General features: G+C 43.0%; 2 protein-coding genes across 6 annotated transcripts in view; one reads left to right on the top strand and one right to left on the bottom strand.

Annotated features, from left to right (window-relative positions):
- The window catches only part of LOC136316759 (eukaryotic translation initiation factor 1A, Y-chromosomal-like), a 135,083-nt gene that overhangs the window by 37,590 nt on the left and 80,900 nt on the right, over positions 1 to 16,593 (bottom strand). The gene's annotated exons all lie outside the window — the stretch shown is intronic.
- On the top strand, positions 347 to 15,920 carry LOC136316757 (sex comb on midleg-like protein 1). 5 transcript variants are annotated; one of them, XM_066248900.1, is made up of 9 exons: positions 347 to 417; positions 1,829 to 1,870; positions 4,214 to 4,354; positions 6,273 to 6,350; positions 7,152 to 7,220; positions 9,825 to 9,929; positions 10,280 to 10,865; positions 13,248 to 13,399; positions 14,636 to 15,920. In XM_066248900.1, exons 3-9 carry the CDS (start codon positions 4,325 to 4,327, stop codon positions 14,768 to 14,770), a joined length of 1,155 nt encoding a protein of 384 aa, XP_066104997.1. In that variant the 5' UTR covers positions 347 to 417; positions 1,829 to 1,870; positions 4,214 to 4,324; the 3' UTR covers positions 14,771 to 15,920. The 5 variants fall into 5 exon arrangements, with proteins under 5 accessions (XP_066104997.1, XP_066104996.1, XP_066104994.1 ...); XM_066248899.1 differs by lacking the exon at positions 347 to 417 and adding an exon at positions 432 to 531; XM_066248897.1 differs by lacking the exon at positions 347 to 417 and adding an exon at positions 432 to 531 and having other exon boundaries at positions 1,829 to 2,189.

The raw sequence follows: 16,593 nt of genomic DNA, 5'->3' as shown, positions 1-16,593 counted from the left end.
GCCCCATGTGTGCTGCATGTCTGCAGCGCGTCATTAGAGGCAAGGGGAATGACATTAAAAAGAAAGCTTCAAAGAACCAACTAGTGACAGCGGGGAGGCCTAAGTGCCCCATCCCAGAGCCGCCTCCACGAACCCTCCCAGCCGCGGGAAGTGGCGTGGGCTCGCGCCAGCGCTCTTGTGGTATAGCGCGGGGTTCCAAACGCACCAGCCTCCTGACACCAAAGCCTGGAAGGTCGGCATTGCGGTTGCGCAATGGGAAGGAAAGTCATTTCTCCGGCTAGACCCCTAGCAACATCCCGCGCCCCAAGGACTGCGCATGCGCCCTCGGGACTGCTTGGTAACTTGCCGCTTGCGTAGGGAACCTGTGCGTGCGGGGGGCCGCCGGCGGGCGCGTCTCGTGATCCCGCTGGACATCTCGTGAGACTTCGAGCGGTCGGGACTGTCCTCGCCATTGCGGCTGCGGGCAGCCCTGGTTGCCAGCGGTTCCCCGTCCTCCAGAGGCCGGTGTAGTGGGGCTTGTTAGCAGAAGAGGTTTGTCGGGCGGCGGTTTTCCCGCCCGTGGAACTTTCCTGTCGGGTGTGGGCGAGAACGCACTGAGCGCTTTTAACGGCTGCGGGGCGGGGTGGGGGGGTCTGACGTGAGGGAGAGGAAGCACGCGCTTTCCTGGGGGAACACGGGCCCCTTCCCTGTGGGCAGCGCTCCGCAGGGCGGGCCTGACGGGCCGCCCGGACGCCCAGGCGGGGTGTGATTCGAAGTCAGACTCCCGGTGCCGGCCCTGCGGGCCCCACGCATCGGGCGGCGGGCGGGCGGGCGCTGTGAGCCCCGTGCCCCGGGCTCCTGAGCGGCTGCTGCCCGCTCCCCTCCTCCCTCTCCTGGCTCTGAACAGCAGTGACACAACGTTCTATAGAAACACGGGAAATAATTGTGAAAAGGAATTGATAAAATAGCGAATTGTTTCGTTATAACGTCTTCCGAGGTTGAGATGACGCAGATGCGTAAGTGGGAAAGAAAAGGACGATGTTGACCCCGTTTGGTTAAGGCCGTCTGTTCTGTGGGGGTCGCTCCCTGTCCTCCCTCCCGGGCTCTCCGGGAATTCCGACTGTTCCGGGTATTAAACTGGCCTCATGTTTCCACGTCGTGACTTCTGCAAGCATTCGCACCATGTTTATACAGCAAGGGCCACGGCGCAGTTCAGGGCGGAGGGACGGCACACAGTTTAGGCAGCGCTGTCCCCCGTCTGGCCGATTTTGAGGTCTCTGAAATACCCCACAGGTGGTGGAAGTGCTGCTTTTGAGACCTCACGGGGGTTTTGGTCTGTCTGTTTATTCAGTGAGGGAGGAAGGCACAGACAGACTCCCGCATGCGCCTGGGATCCGGGATCTGGGATCCGTCCTGCAAGCCAACTGGGGACGCTGCCCATGGCGGGGAGCGGTGGAGGGGGTAGAGGGGAGAAGGAGGTGGGGGGTGTTGCTCTGCTGCTCAGCAACCAAGCTATTTTAGCACCTGAGGCAGAGGCCAGGGAGCCATCCTCAGTGCCCAGGGCCAGCGGGATCCAGGAGCGCCATGGCTGCAGGAGGGAGAGAGAGAGAGAGAAAGCGAGAGGGAGGACTGGAGAAGCAGAAGGAAGCTTCTCCTGTGTGCCCTGACCGGGGGTCGAACCCAGGACTTCAACATATCAGGCAGAAGCTATACCACTGAGCCACCGGCCAGGGCCCCATAGGGGTTTTACAAACTGATTGTTCAGTGTACTGACACACAGTTTTGTTTTTAAAAAAGTTTGGAATTGCCTCATTGTAACCTGCCCTCTTTTGCTGTGTATTTCTTGCAGTTGGTTTTTGGGTGAGAGGTGTGTTCATTCTTCACCATTGTGGTAAGTGGAAGGCAAGCGAACACATTTACCTTGGGAGCAGAATCTGCAAGTGACTTTTGGGAAATGTCTAAAAATTGTCTTATAAACACCAGGTGGCTCTTTGTTCTTAAGTTATCAAGAATTTTCTGTCATAAAATGTAAATAGGGTTCATTTTCAGGAAATTCATTTTGCAGGATTTTGAATATACCAAATTATATTAACAAATTTTCAAAATCTAGTCATGGTTGGGCTAAGAAAATGTTGCACAAACTTCATCTTTGGGAAGAAGCGAAAGGGAAATAAAGTTTCTGCTGTACCTGTTATGGACCAGACATGATGGTGAGTGCATACTCTGTCATGTGGTCTTCACATCCCTGTGAAGTAGATATTTATCTGAACTTGACAGGTTCACAGATTGAGGGACAGAGAGATTAAATCCCTGCCTAAAGTAAAATAGCACAATTTGCAATTTGGTCTTCGATTTCAGAACTTCTTAAAGCCCAGTATTTATACAATGGCTTGGTACTTCAGATTTGTTTACAAGACATGGTTGTTGTAGCTGCGTGTCAGGTACATAGTGAGGCAGATCTACATGCTGTGACCTTGAGGACATGTAGTGCCTGTGCTCCATGATGAATCGTTCTGTTGGGAGAACATTGTGAAATCCAAATAAGAAAGTAATACTAGCTAACAATGGGTGCCCTTGCTCTGCCAGTCATTGCTCTAAGCACTTTACATATACTAATTTAATCCTTATAACTACATCAAGTTGGTAGTGTTATATCTGACTTACAGATTAAAAAAAAAAAAAACCACAGAGAAATAAACTAAGTTGTCTGAAGTTACACAGCTAGTAAGTGGAAGAGCTTGGACCCAAATCCAGGTGTTCTGACCCCAAGCATAAGGTCTTAAACGTTTCTGAAATTGTCCCTTGTGTAACTAGCCAGTGTGTGAAAGTTACCGTCAAACCATTCAGGTGTGAGTGTTCTGGTTCTCGGGAAAGCAGTGGCACTTCCAGGCGGGTGACACCGCACCTTTGCTTTGTGAAGAGGAATGAAGTTGGGAATTGAATAGGGTCTCCCACATGGAGTAATGACAGGCTATCTCGGGACAGAGGTTTTGAAAGGCGGGTGAGGTTCAGAATGCAAGATCGGTTGATTTGTGTGAATGGGCCACAGAGGTAGAAATTGAGTTGGTAGACTAAAAGCTTGCTGCTTCTGTGTCTAGCTACAGCCACAATTGCAGCATTCTAATTATCCAGTAAGAATTGTCTGAATATAAGTATATAACAGTGGTTGGCAAACTTTGTCTATAAAAGGCCAGTAGTATTTTATGCTTAGATTTGGGGGAGAAGTGGTAAGATGTGATCTCTGAGAGTTGTGGAGGCTTCTGAGTCTGCTTTATAAAGATCTTAATACGAGTTTGGATTTTATATTGTCACCGTTATAAAGAAATTCTTTGTGATTTGAATAATACAAATATGTAAGGCCCACGGACTCTGGAGCCAGATTACACCACACTTACTAGCAATGAGACTTGGAAAATTAGCTAAACTTTCTTTGCCTCAGATTTCTCTTAAGGAAAACAGGAAAAAGAATACAGCCTTCCCTGTAGGGTTGTCAGGAATAACATATCTAGTAGGGCTTAGAACATTGCCTGGCAGAGTAAGCAGTCAAGTATCTCTTAGGTATTATTATCTGTACCTTGTGGTGTATTCCAGGATTTTCTATAGTGAATCCATATTTAATGAAAATTACATATATAAATCTATAAATCAAAAGTGTTGAAAATATAGTGAGAATATGAAATACTGTTAAAGAGAGTTGGGAAACTTGCACTTGCTGTTCTCATTCTGGGAGAGTTCAAGTGGAGGAGCATGATTCAAGTACAGCTGACTTTATAAGAGCAGAACTTGAGAAGTGACTTGAACATCCATGAGTAGGGACTGGTTAAACAGATCAGGAGTATCTGCATGGTAGGAAACAAAGCAGTAGTTAAAATGACCGCGGTGTATGTAAAAATACTGGTTTTGGAAGCCTTCTTCCACTGTGAATTGATCCCCTGCAGGGGTTCCTGTACAAAAGCAGTGAGGATCCTGTTCTCTCCTTTTCAGCATTTACTACTCTGTAGCCTTTAAATTGTGAAGCGTTCACTTCACTCTTGGGAGTGTGTTTGATCCTGATTTTTATTCTTCTGTGTGTGGAATAGAGCCCTTCAGATTTTAAAGGTTTATTCTAAATCATGAACGGAAAATTTCTAAAATTCACCCTGTACTCCAGTTCAGTTTGAGTTGGCATTGTGAGAACGTGCATCCTAAGTTTATTAATGCAGCTGTTAGAGTAACTTGTATGCGTTCTTTTCAGGCGTAGGTTACCAGCCCTAGGTGACCAGGCACTGTCACAAGTAAGCCCTCCAGTGAGTTTCAAACACTTAGGCCCACCTCAGAGAAGTGGAGTTGCTCCTGTTGCACCAAGATGTCTAGCTGCTCCAGTGAAGACAACGTGGTTTGTATTTCAGATTTAAAACAAAATCTGTTCTTGTCTTTTCTTGAGTCATATTTCTTTTCTAAATTGAATTTCATTTCACAGTGAATGCAAAGATTGTAAGCCTACAGTTCATGAGTTTGACAGTGATCTCTAAAGCTGTGTGAAAATTCACGTACAGGTTCTTTTGTGACCCTCCTTTTCGGTAAATGCTCAGGACTTGAATTGCTAGGTTACAGGGTTGATGTGATTATAACTTTATGAGAATCTGCCAGTTTTTCAGAGTGGTTGTGGTCTTATATATTCTGTCCCATTCTGTGTTTCTTGACCTCTGAAGTGGCATAAAAACACACATTTTTAAGCTATATGTAATTTGACTTAACAGAAAACACATGACTTACATAAAGATGTGGATATTCCTGCCACCTAAGTGGTATAGGCGATTTTCTTTAACTTCTTCCGTCTTAATGTTTTTCATCCTTGGAGCTAATGTTAACCACCTACAGAGATATTTTTCTGACATAATTATTTGAAAGTACTTGGAAAGGCATAAGGTAGTATAAACAAGGGTAACTTCATATATTTTTATAAATAATCATCAGTAGCAGTTCCATATTATTTTGATATATCTTTTGATACAGACATGCATAGCTTCAAGGTATGTTTATTTTAAATTTTCTCTTATAGTTTATAATTTATTCTTAAAGAATTATTAAATAAAATTAATAGTTATTTACTATTTACTTATATAAAACATTTCAAAAACATTTTACGGTGATTTAGAGATTAATTTATCAAGAAAAACAATTAAGGGATTGAGAAATACAGGTTGGTAGTTACAAAGTTGTCATGGGAATGCAAAATACAGCCTACAGAATATAGTCAAGAGTATTGTAATTAAGTATGTATGCTTCCAGGTGGGTTCTGGAAGTATCAAGGGGTCACTTTGTAAAAGTATATCATTGTCTAACCACTGTGGTGTGCACCTGAAACTAATATCAAACAATATTGAATGTAAACTGGAATTAAAAAATTAAATTAAAAAAAAAAGTGCTCCTGGGTGGAAAAAGAAAATAAAAGCCTTGGCTAAAAAAAAGAAATTATGTAGTCTGACCAGGGAGTAACACAGTGGGTAGACCTGGGACCCTGCAAGCCCAGGTTCCAAACCCCGAGGTCTCTGGCTTAAGCGTGGGCTCAATTGGTTTGTCGGCTTGAGCATAAGATCATAGACATGACCCCATGGTCGCTGATTTGAACCCCAAGATCACTGGCTCGAATCCCAAGGTGATTGGCTCAGCTGGAGGCCTGCGGTCAAGGCACAAATGAGAAGCAAGCATTGAACAACTAAAAAACTGCCATAACTGCAAGCTGATACTTTTTATCTCTCTCCCTGCCTGCCTGAGTCTCCTTCAAAAAAATTGTGTAGAAATACATAGAATTAAAGAAGTTTTGTGATTATTGTTTTGCTAGCAATAATTTACTTATGTGCTATTTATTAAAACAAAGCTTTGCTCATCAAGAAAATAGAAGTTTAATAAAAATAAAAAAAATAGGTTCTTAAGTGTATCATATTTTGTCCACAGAGTGGCACTGTTGGTGATTTAAAAATCAGAAGTCATGTAACGTGGTTCTTTGTGATGAGAAATATTCGCGGTTACAGCAGTTCTGGTGCCAGATTACCAGACTTGTCTTTCTACCCTGAGGCACACAAAAGGTTAAGCTTGATGGAAATGACTTCTTAAGTGTAGTTGGGTTAATGAGAAAACTGTTTTGCAAGTAGGTCTTTTCTTGTAACTATAGTAGTTATCTACAATGGACAAGTCCTTGAATACCACAGATAGGCTTTTGGAGTTTCTTGAAAGTGAAATTGAAGTCCTCAGTTTTTCTTTTGGTTCCATCATTTACATTTCCTTTTCATTTATTAATACATCTTCCTTAGATAAGAACTCATATATATACTTGTGATGATGATATTGGCGTTCTTTATGCATATGAAGCAAAAACAGCATTTACCCTTGTAAGTAATGTAAATTGACATTTGCCAAATATAGTAACATTTAACCATTTTAAAGAGAAAGGTTTAAGTTCTTTATATACTGTAGAGTGTCCCTAAACCATACTCAAGAAAAGATTACTCTTCTCAATCTGATTACCTCCTTTCAGTAAACAGTGAACATTTAACAATTTTACTTCCTCTTTTCCTTATATGGTAGGAAATGGAGAGCAATACTCATTTTCAGTGCAAAGCTCTTTAACGGTAGATCCTTCTGATACAATGTTATTTTCATACTCCTTTTAAGTAGCATTAATTGTGGCTATTATCATATTAATGTAAAAGTTTTTTTTTCTTTTACACAGACAGAGAGAGGGACAGACAGGACAGATAGACAGGAGGGGAGAGTGAAGAGAAGCATCAACTCCTCATTGCGGCACCCCAGCTGCTCACTAATTGCTTTCCCACATGTGCCAACCAGGGGTCTACAGCAGACCGAGTTACCCCTTGCTTAAGTGAGCAAACCTGGGCTCAAGCTGGTGAGCCTTGCTGAAACCAGACGAGCCCACCCTCAAGTCGAGGACCTCAGGGTTTCAAACCTGGGTCCTCCGTGTCCCAGTCTGATGCTCCATCCACTGTGCCACCACCTGGTCAGGCATAAAGAGTTTTGTTTTTGTTTTTTCATTTCATCTGTACTTTAAGACTTCTGAAACTGAAATTTGGTGAAAAAATATTTAAATAAATATAAAGTGTTTTTTATTCTTGTGTTCAGTTTGGCTATTACAGAAGTAAACCATTAATACTTAACATTTAAAATCTTAACAGCAAAGTGTTCCTTCTAACACATCGTATGAAGTACGAAAAGCAATTCGGGAGGCTTTGAGACATTGCCAGGTACAAAAGTTCTTGTCTGTCAAATATAGTGTTCTAAAATATTTATATTAAGCTGAAATGCTCTATCATATAAAGTATACAATCAATTGAAATTTTGTTTTAAATTACTTATGATGATCACCTTATTGTGATCATTTTTAAGTTTCTAGTTTAAATATATAGTATCTCCAGATGAAATTTTCAAACTAGTAATATGTAGATTTTACAACTTTTTTAAAGCCCGTAACTGATCAGATGTTATGTGTCTTTCATGTAGATCACTCAGTAGCGAGTTAATATTCCCTACAAAATTTTCAAAGGAAATTGGCTGATTTGGGTGAAATTTAGTGTTTGACTAAATGTGTTTTAAGATACCTCAATTGAAACAAGGTGACAGCCCACCAGTGTTTCAAAGAGTATATCTGACATAAGTTTGAGTGGATTTTGTCAAAATAGCATGTTGGTAGAGAGAGATTCATAGAAGTATGTAATTTTCAAGGATTTTGTGAGTTGCACTCCTAGAGGTAAATGAACATTTATAAATGTTTCTTAGCTATCAAGTGCCATGAATAAAATGAGCTGACATACTTTGAAAAGTAAAGACCGCCTATCATTGTTCTTCCTGAGAACAGAACTGGGATGCTGATCAGGTCTCCTGGGGAAGATGCATAGAGGGTGGGTGGGCCACAGGGGGCGGGAGTGGGCTCTGAGGTAGAGCAGGGCTGTGCTGGCCTGTTTTACAGAGCATCCACGATGAGGACCTCGGTGGACACTGCTCTGCCAGGGCCTCTGAGCAATTGTGCAGGACGTGGTGGGATGTATAGCTTCTAGGCTCAGAAGTGCTCAGGTCCCAAAGTCACAGCCCTGGCATGGGCCATAAGGACCCCTCTGCTTCTCCCAGTGCGTTAGCTCACTCCTTTGTTCAACTCCTTCCCTTTCTGGTCTAGACCACAAGGCGCAGCACTTCCATCTTTTCTTTCTGACCCTTGCCCAGCATGCTGTTTGGTAAAACCCCCGCCCTGCCCAGACTGGGAAGCCGAGGGGAGGACATCGCTGGGCCTGTCCACTGCCTGGTAATCCTTCAGCAGCTCTCTGGTCAGCTCCCTTTGCCACCCCCCACGTGCTCCAGGCACCCCCATCCTTGCCTCTTGTTTAATGGAATGGGGGATGTGGAGCAGAATCGCCCCAAGTCCTGACTCCTCTCCCCATAGCCAACAGACGTGTCTGGGATCCCTTCCTCTGTGAGGCTGACACCTGCTGGTGACCCTCTTTCCCTGTGCTCGGACACCTCCTGTCATGGGCCATCTCTCCTGTCCCTTCAGCCTCCGTGCTGTCACTCTCAGCGTACCGTCCCAGTCTCAGAATACCATTTTTAGCCTCCCATCCCCTTTCGCTGTCATCCCTCCTTCTTCCCTTGATAACCCAGCTCTTGGCTACCAGTTGTGCTCACTATCGAAGCATCTAACTTCCTGTTTTCTTTCCGGGTAGTTTAGAATACACTGTTCTTTCTGCTCTATGCCTTTCCGTGCATATTTTCCTAGTGGCACCACCTCATGTTTTAATTCTCAACGTAGACATTTGCTTTTCTGAAGAGACCTGCCAGCCTGGATTAGACCTTGTCTTCTGTGCACGCTAGCCTCCTGTTCTTCCCTGTATCATACCAGGCATTGTAGTAATGTTAGTAGGCAGTTTGAGCACTATTGGACCATTGATCGCTTGGTAATGCTATTGGGTTAGTATGAGCATCATGCTGTAGCACCTTGCTTTGCCCTCAAGAGAACTCGGAGATCTTGATACCTACTCTCTCCACAAGGAGATTAAACCGCTGCTCCAGGCTGTTAATGACATTTTCTGTTGAAATCATCTCTCTACTTGTCTGTCTCCAGCTAAAGTGGGAGTTCCTTAGGACAGGAGCTGGTTGGTTGGTTTTTCCTTCAGTCCCTGCTTCCCATTTCTAGCAAAGTAGTTGTGATAGGCGGTAGGCCCTCAGTAAATGTGTATTGGAATGAGATCGTGAGGAAATGGATCTGACTGTGATTTAAGTGTATTTTTTGCCTGACTGAAATTTCTCTGTCTTTCAAGAATCGTCAGGCTCTATCTAGTCACTTCCCTGATTGGCATGTAGGACATGTGTACTGGGTTATTGTTGATTGCATGAATTTAAAATGCTTTGAAGCCAAGAGTCACATCTGACCTAGCTGTCACTGTTCTTTCTGGAGTGGAATGCCTGTTAGTTTATGTCATCATCACATGAAAAGAGGTTCTTTGGCTTTTCAACCGATTTGAACATTTAATTCTTGAAATAGTACCTTCCTTGATTTAAAACGGCCCACGTCACATTTGTAAATGTGATGTGTTAAAGAAATTGTGGTATGTTTATGTTTCAGAATTAATACTTCTTAAAGCTCCTATAGGACATGCAGTAGTGACGTAGGAGTTTGGGGCTTCTTATGTGAGCCCGCTGGGCTCCATGTCGCCAGCAAGGAGGCATCAAGTAGAAAAGGACATTTCTGACAGCTGGAGAACTTTCTTTGTTACTAGCAGTCAAAATTTGGCTTAATGGTATGTTCTTATATGTTACTTTTATTTTGATGTACAACTTGCTAATAGATTGTCTTTTTACAGATCATCCAGGATACTGTTCAAAACCTGCATAACAAATTTACTGGCTTTAATAGAAAGGTTTCAAAACTTTACCGTTTCCATACTAAATTAATACGGCAAAAGCGTGTAAGTGTCCTAAAAGTTTTCTTACAGTTATAAAACTCTGGCTTTTGAAGAAGCCTGTTTATTAGAAGTGAGCAAGAGCTAATAAGTCTGTGAGATTGCTGGGCTGAACCATACTTGAAGTAGCAACAGGCTAAGAAGAATGCTGAAGTTAGGATTGGGAAACGTATTGACAGTGGGCATTTTTATGTTTGTAACCATAACGTATAAAATGCAATTAAAAGGTAGCTTTAAAAGGAATAAAAGTCATATTATCAAATAAAATATTAGTCTTTAATAATAGAAAGCAATGATGCCTGGATAATAAGTATTAATGTATTTACTACTTGATTTCCTTTTTTGCTCATTCACAGTTTTATTATGCTGGCTCTGTGTCGTTTCAGAGGCCACTAGGCTATGCATACAATCATCGTTACCAGCTGTCCAGAAAGACCAAATGGCAGAAAAGGAAGGAGGAGGATCCACCTCTTCCTGCTTCACTCTCTGGCAGTGAATGCTATAGCCCAATTTCACCAGTAAGAAGGCCAACCCCCAACCCCCAGGAAAACCCTGCAGGAACATACTATCAGTCACAGGATTCCCAGCTCTGGGATCATGAGTCACTCGAGGAGCGGGACACACGCCTTAGCCAGAATCCGATACTTCGTCCATTCTGCACAGTACCATATCCTTCACGCCTGCCACGTTACACATGCAGTGGTCCAGATGCAGATCCAGTGCAGGGCACCTCTTCCATGCACTGCTGGGCCAACCCAGTGGAGCACAGCACCACCAGCGGCTTGTCAGCTGTCCAGGCTTCCACATTAGCCCCTGCAGCCATGCTCAACCAGGGAATATCCCCTCCAGCACACAACCCTGAGGAGATAGCTTACCCGCCTTTGCTGGAGAGTGAGCGTCTCGACCGTGCTGCCTCAGCTCTCCACAACACAGCTGACTGCGGTGAGTATCAGACAATATGTGTGACAAGTAGTGCTATTTGACTACATGTCTCAGTATCCTCGGTGCAAGCTAGTGGAAACTGTTTGTTTCCTGCTCAGAGGGCTGTTTTGAGGGGTACTCATACTGAGGACTTACATTCATTGTGTGTTGTGTGACAAACATCAGGTTGTTTCATCTTTTGTTTTTCTTTACCCTTTTCCTCGGTTAATACTCAAAATGTCTGTGAAATGACCAGAGCCCAGATGATAAGAACAGAAAGGGTCACCTTTGTCTAATTCACACACAAGAATGATCAAAATTGTGTTGATGGTCATTGGTTAGAGAAACTGATCTTCCTAGGAAATTAAAAAAGCCACTTCTAAGTATTAAAAAGTAAAGAAAAAGAAATTTGAAAATGCTCTAAAGCAGGGGTCCCCAGACTTTTTACACAGGGGCCAGTTCACTGTCCCTCAGACCATTGGAGGGCCGCCACATACAGTGCTCCTCACGCTGACCACCAATGAAAGAGTTGCCGCTTCCAGAAGTATAGTGGGGGCCGGATATATGGCCTCAGGGGGCTGCAGTTTGGGGACGCTTGCTCTAAAGTCTATTAAAAATAAATTATATTTACCTGAAACCTGTGCACTCTTGATGAATGTCATCCTAGTAAATTTAATATTCTACATAAAAACTTTAAGGAACATTTTAAAAGCCACTTCTGTTACCATACACTAAAGAGTTGAATGTTCTGATGGAGAAATGAATACTTGTCTAGACACAGAAATTTCAGCACTTAGTGAACATCACAGCCAAAACTTGGGAGTTATGAGCATTTCAATTGTTTCCTGTCTTATTTATTTTTTCAACATTAAACCTTGAGTCAAAATAGCTATTACTATTACTGTGTAACTGAACTTGAAAGAAGTCTTGAATATAAAGTTATAGTTACTTCTGACCTAGTTAAGTAGAACATAACTCTTGTTTTTTTCAAAATTCAGATAAGCATTTAAGTCTCGAGAGACAGAAATTTAAAGAGTAAAATGCTTAAAATATTTATAGTGAGGCCCTGGCCGGTTGGCTCAGTGTTGGAGCTTTGGCCTGGCGTGCAGGAGTCCCGGGTTCGATTCCCGGCCAGGGCACACAGGAGAAGCACCCATCTGCTTCTCCACCCCTCCCCCTCTCCTTCCTCTCTGTCTCTGTCTTCCCCTCCCGCAGCCAAGGCTCCATTCGAGCAGCATTTTTGCCTGGGTGCTGAGGATGGCTCTGTGGCCTCTGTCTCAGGCGCTAAAATGGCTCTGGTGGTGACAGAGCGACGCCCCAGATGGGTAGAGCATTGCCCCCTGGTGGGCGTGCTGGTGGATTTCAGTCAGGCGCATCCTGGTCGGGCGCTTGCGGGAGTCTGTCTGACTGCCTCCCCGTTTCCAACTTCTGAGAAATTAAAAAAAATATCCATAGTGAATACATGGGACAGATTCAGTAAAGAATTACTTTGGTTCTCAAAGATAATGAGGTTTTTGCCCTGGCCGGTTGGCTCAGCGGTAGAGCGTCGGCCTAGCGTGCGGAGGACCCGGGTTCGATTCCCGCCCAGGGCACACAGGAGAATTGCCCATTTGTTTCTCCACCCCTCCGCCGCGCTTTCCTCTCTGTCTCTCTCTTCCCCTCTCGCAGCCAAGGCTCCATTGGAGCAAAGATGGCCCGGGCGCTGGGCATGGCCTTGTGGCCTCTGCCTCAGGTGCTAGAGTGGCTCTGGTCGCAACATGGCGACGCCCAGGATGGGCAGAGCATCGCTCCTGGTGGGCATGCCGGGTGGATCCCGGTGGGGCGCATGCGGGAGTCTGTCTGACTGTCTCTCCCTGTTTCCAGCTTCAGAAAAATGGGAAAAAAAAAAAGAAAAAGATAATGAGGTTTTTGAAATATATTGATTAAAGTGAATAAATGTAAGCAATTATAAAAGTAAGTTTAGGGAATTCCCATTGTATATAGCTAGTAAAATAAACCTTCTCTAGCCCATGTGGAGAGAGATTGAGAAAAAATTCATTGAACCACTTGGAGTAATAGCTTAGTTTAGATTAAGGTAATTAATCCAGGTAACAGCTCTTTTGCAGTATATACCTGTGGCCAAAGAGAACTCAGTTGGCTCAGTCTGTGTTATGATCCTTGAAGCTTTATGGTAACTTCTGAAGCTGCTTTTGTTGTCTGGGAGGTCAGATGGGACACTCATGGGTAGCCGTCATCACGTCATCTTTATCGAAGCTGTCACTGGATATTAATTACACTTGGAGTCCTGGGTCCTTGCAGGGGTACTGAGCAGATGGTTCCAGGAATGAGACCATTACTCCCTAGCACCTCTTCTTTCGTGATGATGATCAGGTCAAGTTTGATTTGTCTTTTCCCCCATTGAAGGTGCAAGTTCAGCAGCTGAAACGCACTCAGATATGCCAGGAAAAGTGCTCTCTGCTGACCCTTCAACTTGGTCCGGAGAGGAAGTGACCCTGTTTCTGAAACAGAGAGATCCTCAGACACTCACACCTGTCGAGGATGTCTTCAGGCAACGTGTAATGCATCTTTTGATCTGATTTTCCTGTCATGATGTTTTTGACCTCTGTGCAGGCTCTTCAGTTGGATACTGATCATTGTGGATGGTGGGGAGCCCTACGAACTGATTTCTCCTATGTGGAAAAGGTTACTTTGCTCAAAGTTAGATCCTTAAGTGGTAGAGGCGGGATCTGTGCTCTGTGTGGGTACCCGGGTACCTGAAACACTACAAGTCCTCAGGCTGTCAAGAGCAGATGAGTCGGCATGGTCACTCACTGGCAGGTGTTGTCTTCTCCTCTGTAGTGACAGCCACGACTCCCCTCAAGGGTGTCGTCCTGTTATGACGCCTGAAGAATCCAGCAACTGATTCCATTTGATCAGATCTGTTAACCCTGTGTGGTTCCTGACAGTTCGGGATGCTGATAGCCTCATGCCATTTATAAAGAAACATCATGGACTAAGTTTTTATAAGTTGTAATGTCTAGTTTTACTTAGAGTAACAATATAAAAGGTGCCTAAGAAATGCAGTACTGTATAGGATTTCAGATCTTTTCAGACAGTGATAATATGATTCAGTAAAGTTTTCTTTTTAAACTAGATCTCATCAAAAGTAATATATGCTTCAGCAGCATTAGTTGGTTAATACAATAAAAAATTTAAGGAGGATGCCTGTGTCGTGTAATATTTTTAAAGTTTTTTTTTATGGGTAAAATTAGTGGGTACATATCCAATATACCCTTTTTAATATGGTAAGGAAATGAGTAATTGGTTTTAGCATCATTTTAGCTTCAGGTGGTTAACTGATTAGCTTTCAACATAAAGACAATACTGTATAGCTCATTACAGTTTGCATCGATGCTGACCTATTCTTGTTCCCAGCCTTTCTAAGAAAGTTAATGACCTTCTGAAATTTATTCCTACCATTCATAGTTTTTACTCTTTTTGTCATAGCTATGCAGTATTTTTTTCAACATACAATATTTAAAATACAGAAGTTAGACATGTAGGCTTTTTTAGGATGTTAGGTTAAATATCCTTTTCCTTAAAATTTGAAGTAAATTTACAAATGATCAATTGATGCTTCATCTGTATAAATTATGTCTGACAGTTTTCATAAAGCAGATGCATGCTCAGAAAATACATATCTGGAATGACCTGCCTTCTAATTGGTGTTACCTGTTGTTATATATGAGGACTAACCATTCTGACACAATATGAAAGCATTATTAATGATTGTCATTTCTTTCTCTCTGAAGGACATTGATGGGAAAGCTATGATAATGCACCAGCTTGATAATACGATAGAGGATATGGGGCTCAAGCTGGGACCAGCTTTGAAGTTGTGCGACTGCATTGAAAAGCTTAAAGAAGAAAAATGCATTGACTTGTAAAATGTTTCTGTAGATTTAGATTGTGTTTAATTTGGGGGAGACCAATACTACTTGTGTAAATCATTTTGCTGCCCTGTGAAATTTTTGTGTTGTGAAAATACCTGCTATTTTAAAGCTTTTCAAATATTTTGCCTAAGCTTGGGTTTTTGACTAGCCATTTACAGTTTACATCTCTGAAAATTCTTATGTCCCAGTTTTTGAAAGAAGTGCATTCTTCTTGGCCTGACCTGTGGTGGCGCAGTGGATAAAGCGTTGACCTGGAAATGCTGAGGTCACCGGTTTGAAACCCTGGGCTTGCCTGGTCAAGGCACATATGGGAGTTGATGCTTCCAGCTCCTCCCCCCTGTCTGTCTGTCTCTCTCTCTCTCTCTCCTCTCTAAAATGAATAAATAAAATGAAATTAAAAAAAAAGAAGAAGTGCATTCTTATGGATACTGTTTCATTATATTTACATTTTACTCTATATCTGATGTATGCACAAGTAAATCTTCAGAATTTAATATGGTACTGTGCACTTGTTCAGAGATAAAGATTAACCTAGATATAGCAAAATGTTTGTATTCTGTAAATGTGCACATCATTTGCCATCACTGATACCTCTCAGCGCAATCTCAGAGTGTCCCTGCAGAGAATTTCTCTGTCCTGAGCAATGTCTCTAGCTAATTTGCATTCTCAGCCATTTACTAATCATTGGAAGGTACATTAGTTCGATTTGTCACTTTGGACTTTAAGAATTAGAACTTTCAAGCCATACACGTTCATTGTTATTATTTCATTATTTATTACCTTGTTGTATCATGTAACATTTATTGTAATGTGTATCAGCTATGAGAATTGGTGGTAATTGTATTAGCTATTTGTTGTGAATGCCAGTAAATGTTCACCAGGGGCCAGAATGAACATTCTCTGTTTAGAAAACCAAGTGACCTTTATATTTATAAACAAATGTGACAGTTGACTGGGCATATGTGATCTGAAGAGGAGTTTTCACTTTTTTTGTGTTATAAAAAAGCTTCTACTTTACTCTCTCAATCTCAGATTGTTTGATAGAACATTCTGTATCTAGTTGAACAGCCCTGAGGTGTTGAAGCAAATGCTATATTGTACAGTTCTCAGATTTTAAAATATAATAAAGTTAAAAGACACTCTAGTAAGGTGGTAGTTTTATATGTCCCAACACTTGAGTTATAACCTTGACTTTATTCTACAGGTCAATGGATTCTTGGGAAGAAAGCTGGCTTCTTGTAGGGGCCTGAACAGGAACCCGGGGAACTGGCGGGATTAAATCAGGGAGCTCTGTCTGTGCTGGAATCCTCAGTTACCTGAAATGTCACCAATGACATGAGTGTGCTAGACAATGCCAGTGCCCCCAGAGGCCGTCCCACCTGAGTCCAGGCACCTGCTGGCAATTCTGGCTGCTGCTTTACCAACAGGGCTCGGAAGCCATACTGCCCGTCTGCCTCCACCTGTCCCAGCCTGCGTGATGGCAAGGCCTTCGAGGCTCAGGGTTGTGGTTGAATCACCTTCAGGTTCTGACCCTCGGCCCACCCACACCAGGTGCTGCTGCTGATGGAGTGTCTTAGAGGACGTGCTCTGTGCCTGGGAACCAGAAAACGTCCTGCTCTTGCTTCTGAGCAGCCTGTGTTTTAGGTGACTGAAGGGGACAGGGCCGTAACAGGTCAGGGGTCATGCTCAGGTGACTGTAATGGGGTGTCCGTTTGCCGTCTGAGACATGGGTGATTCAGAACCACTTGTTCTTCACTGTCTGGTTTGTGAATTACTATTTATTTTATCCTCCTGTGAACTTGCCAGAATTTAAAGAC

Source organism: Saccopteryx bilineata, chromosome X, assembly GCF_036850765.1.
Source record: "Saccopteryx bilineata isolate mSacBil1 chromosome X, mSacBil1_pri_phased_curated, whole genome shotgun sequence".
Lineage (NCBI taxonomy): Eukaryota > Metazoa > Chordata > Mammalia > Chiroptera > Emballonuridae > Saccopteryx > Saccopteryx bilineata.
Note: the sequence above shows the minus strand (reverse complement) of the source record. Positions and strands in the feature narration are given on the sequence as shown.

Excerpts from the sequence above, each read along its gene's own strand:
- LOC136316757 (XM_066248900.1), top strand. The coding sequence starts at position 4,325 with ATGTCTAGCTGCTCCAGTGAAGACAACGTG. Across the intron at positions 6,351-7,151 it reads CAAAAACAGCATTTACCCTT|CAAAGTGTTCCTTCTAACAC; the intron begins GTAAGTAATGTA and ends AAATCTTAACAG. Across the intron at positions 9,930-10,279 it reads AATTAATACGGCAAAAGCGT|TTTTATTATGCTGGCTCTGT; the intron begins GTAAGTGTCCTA and ends GCTCATTCACAG.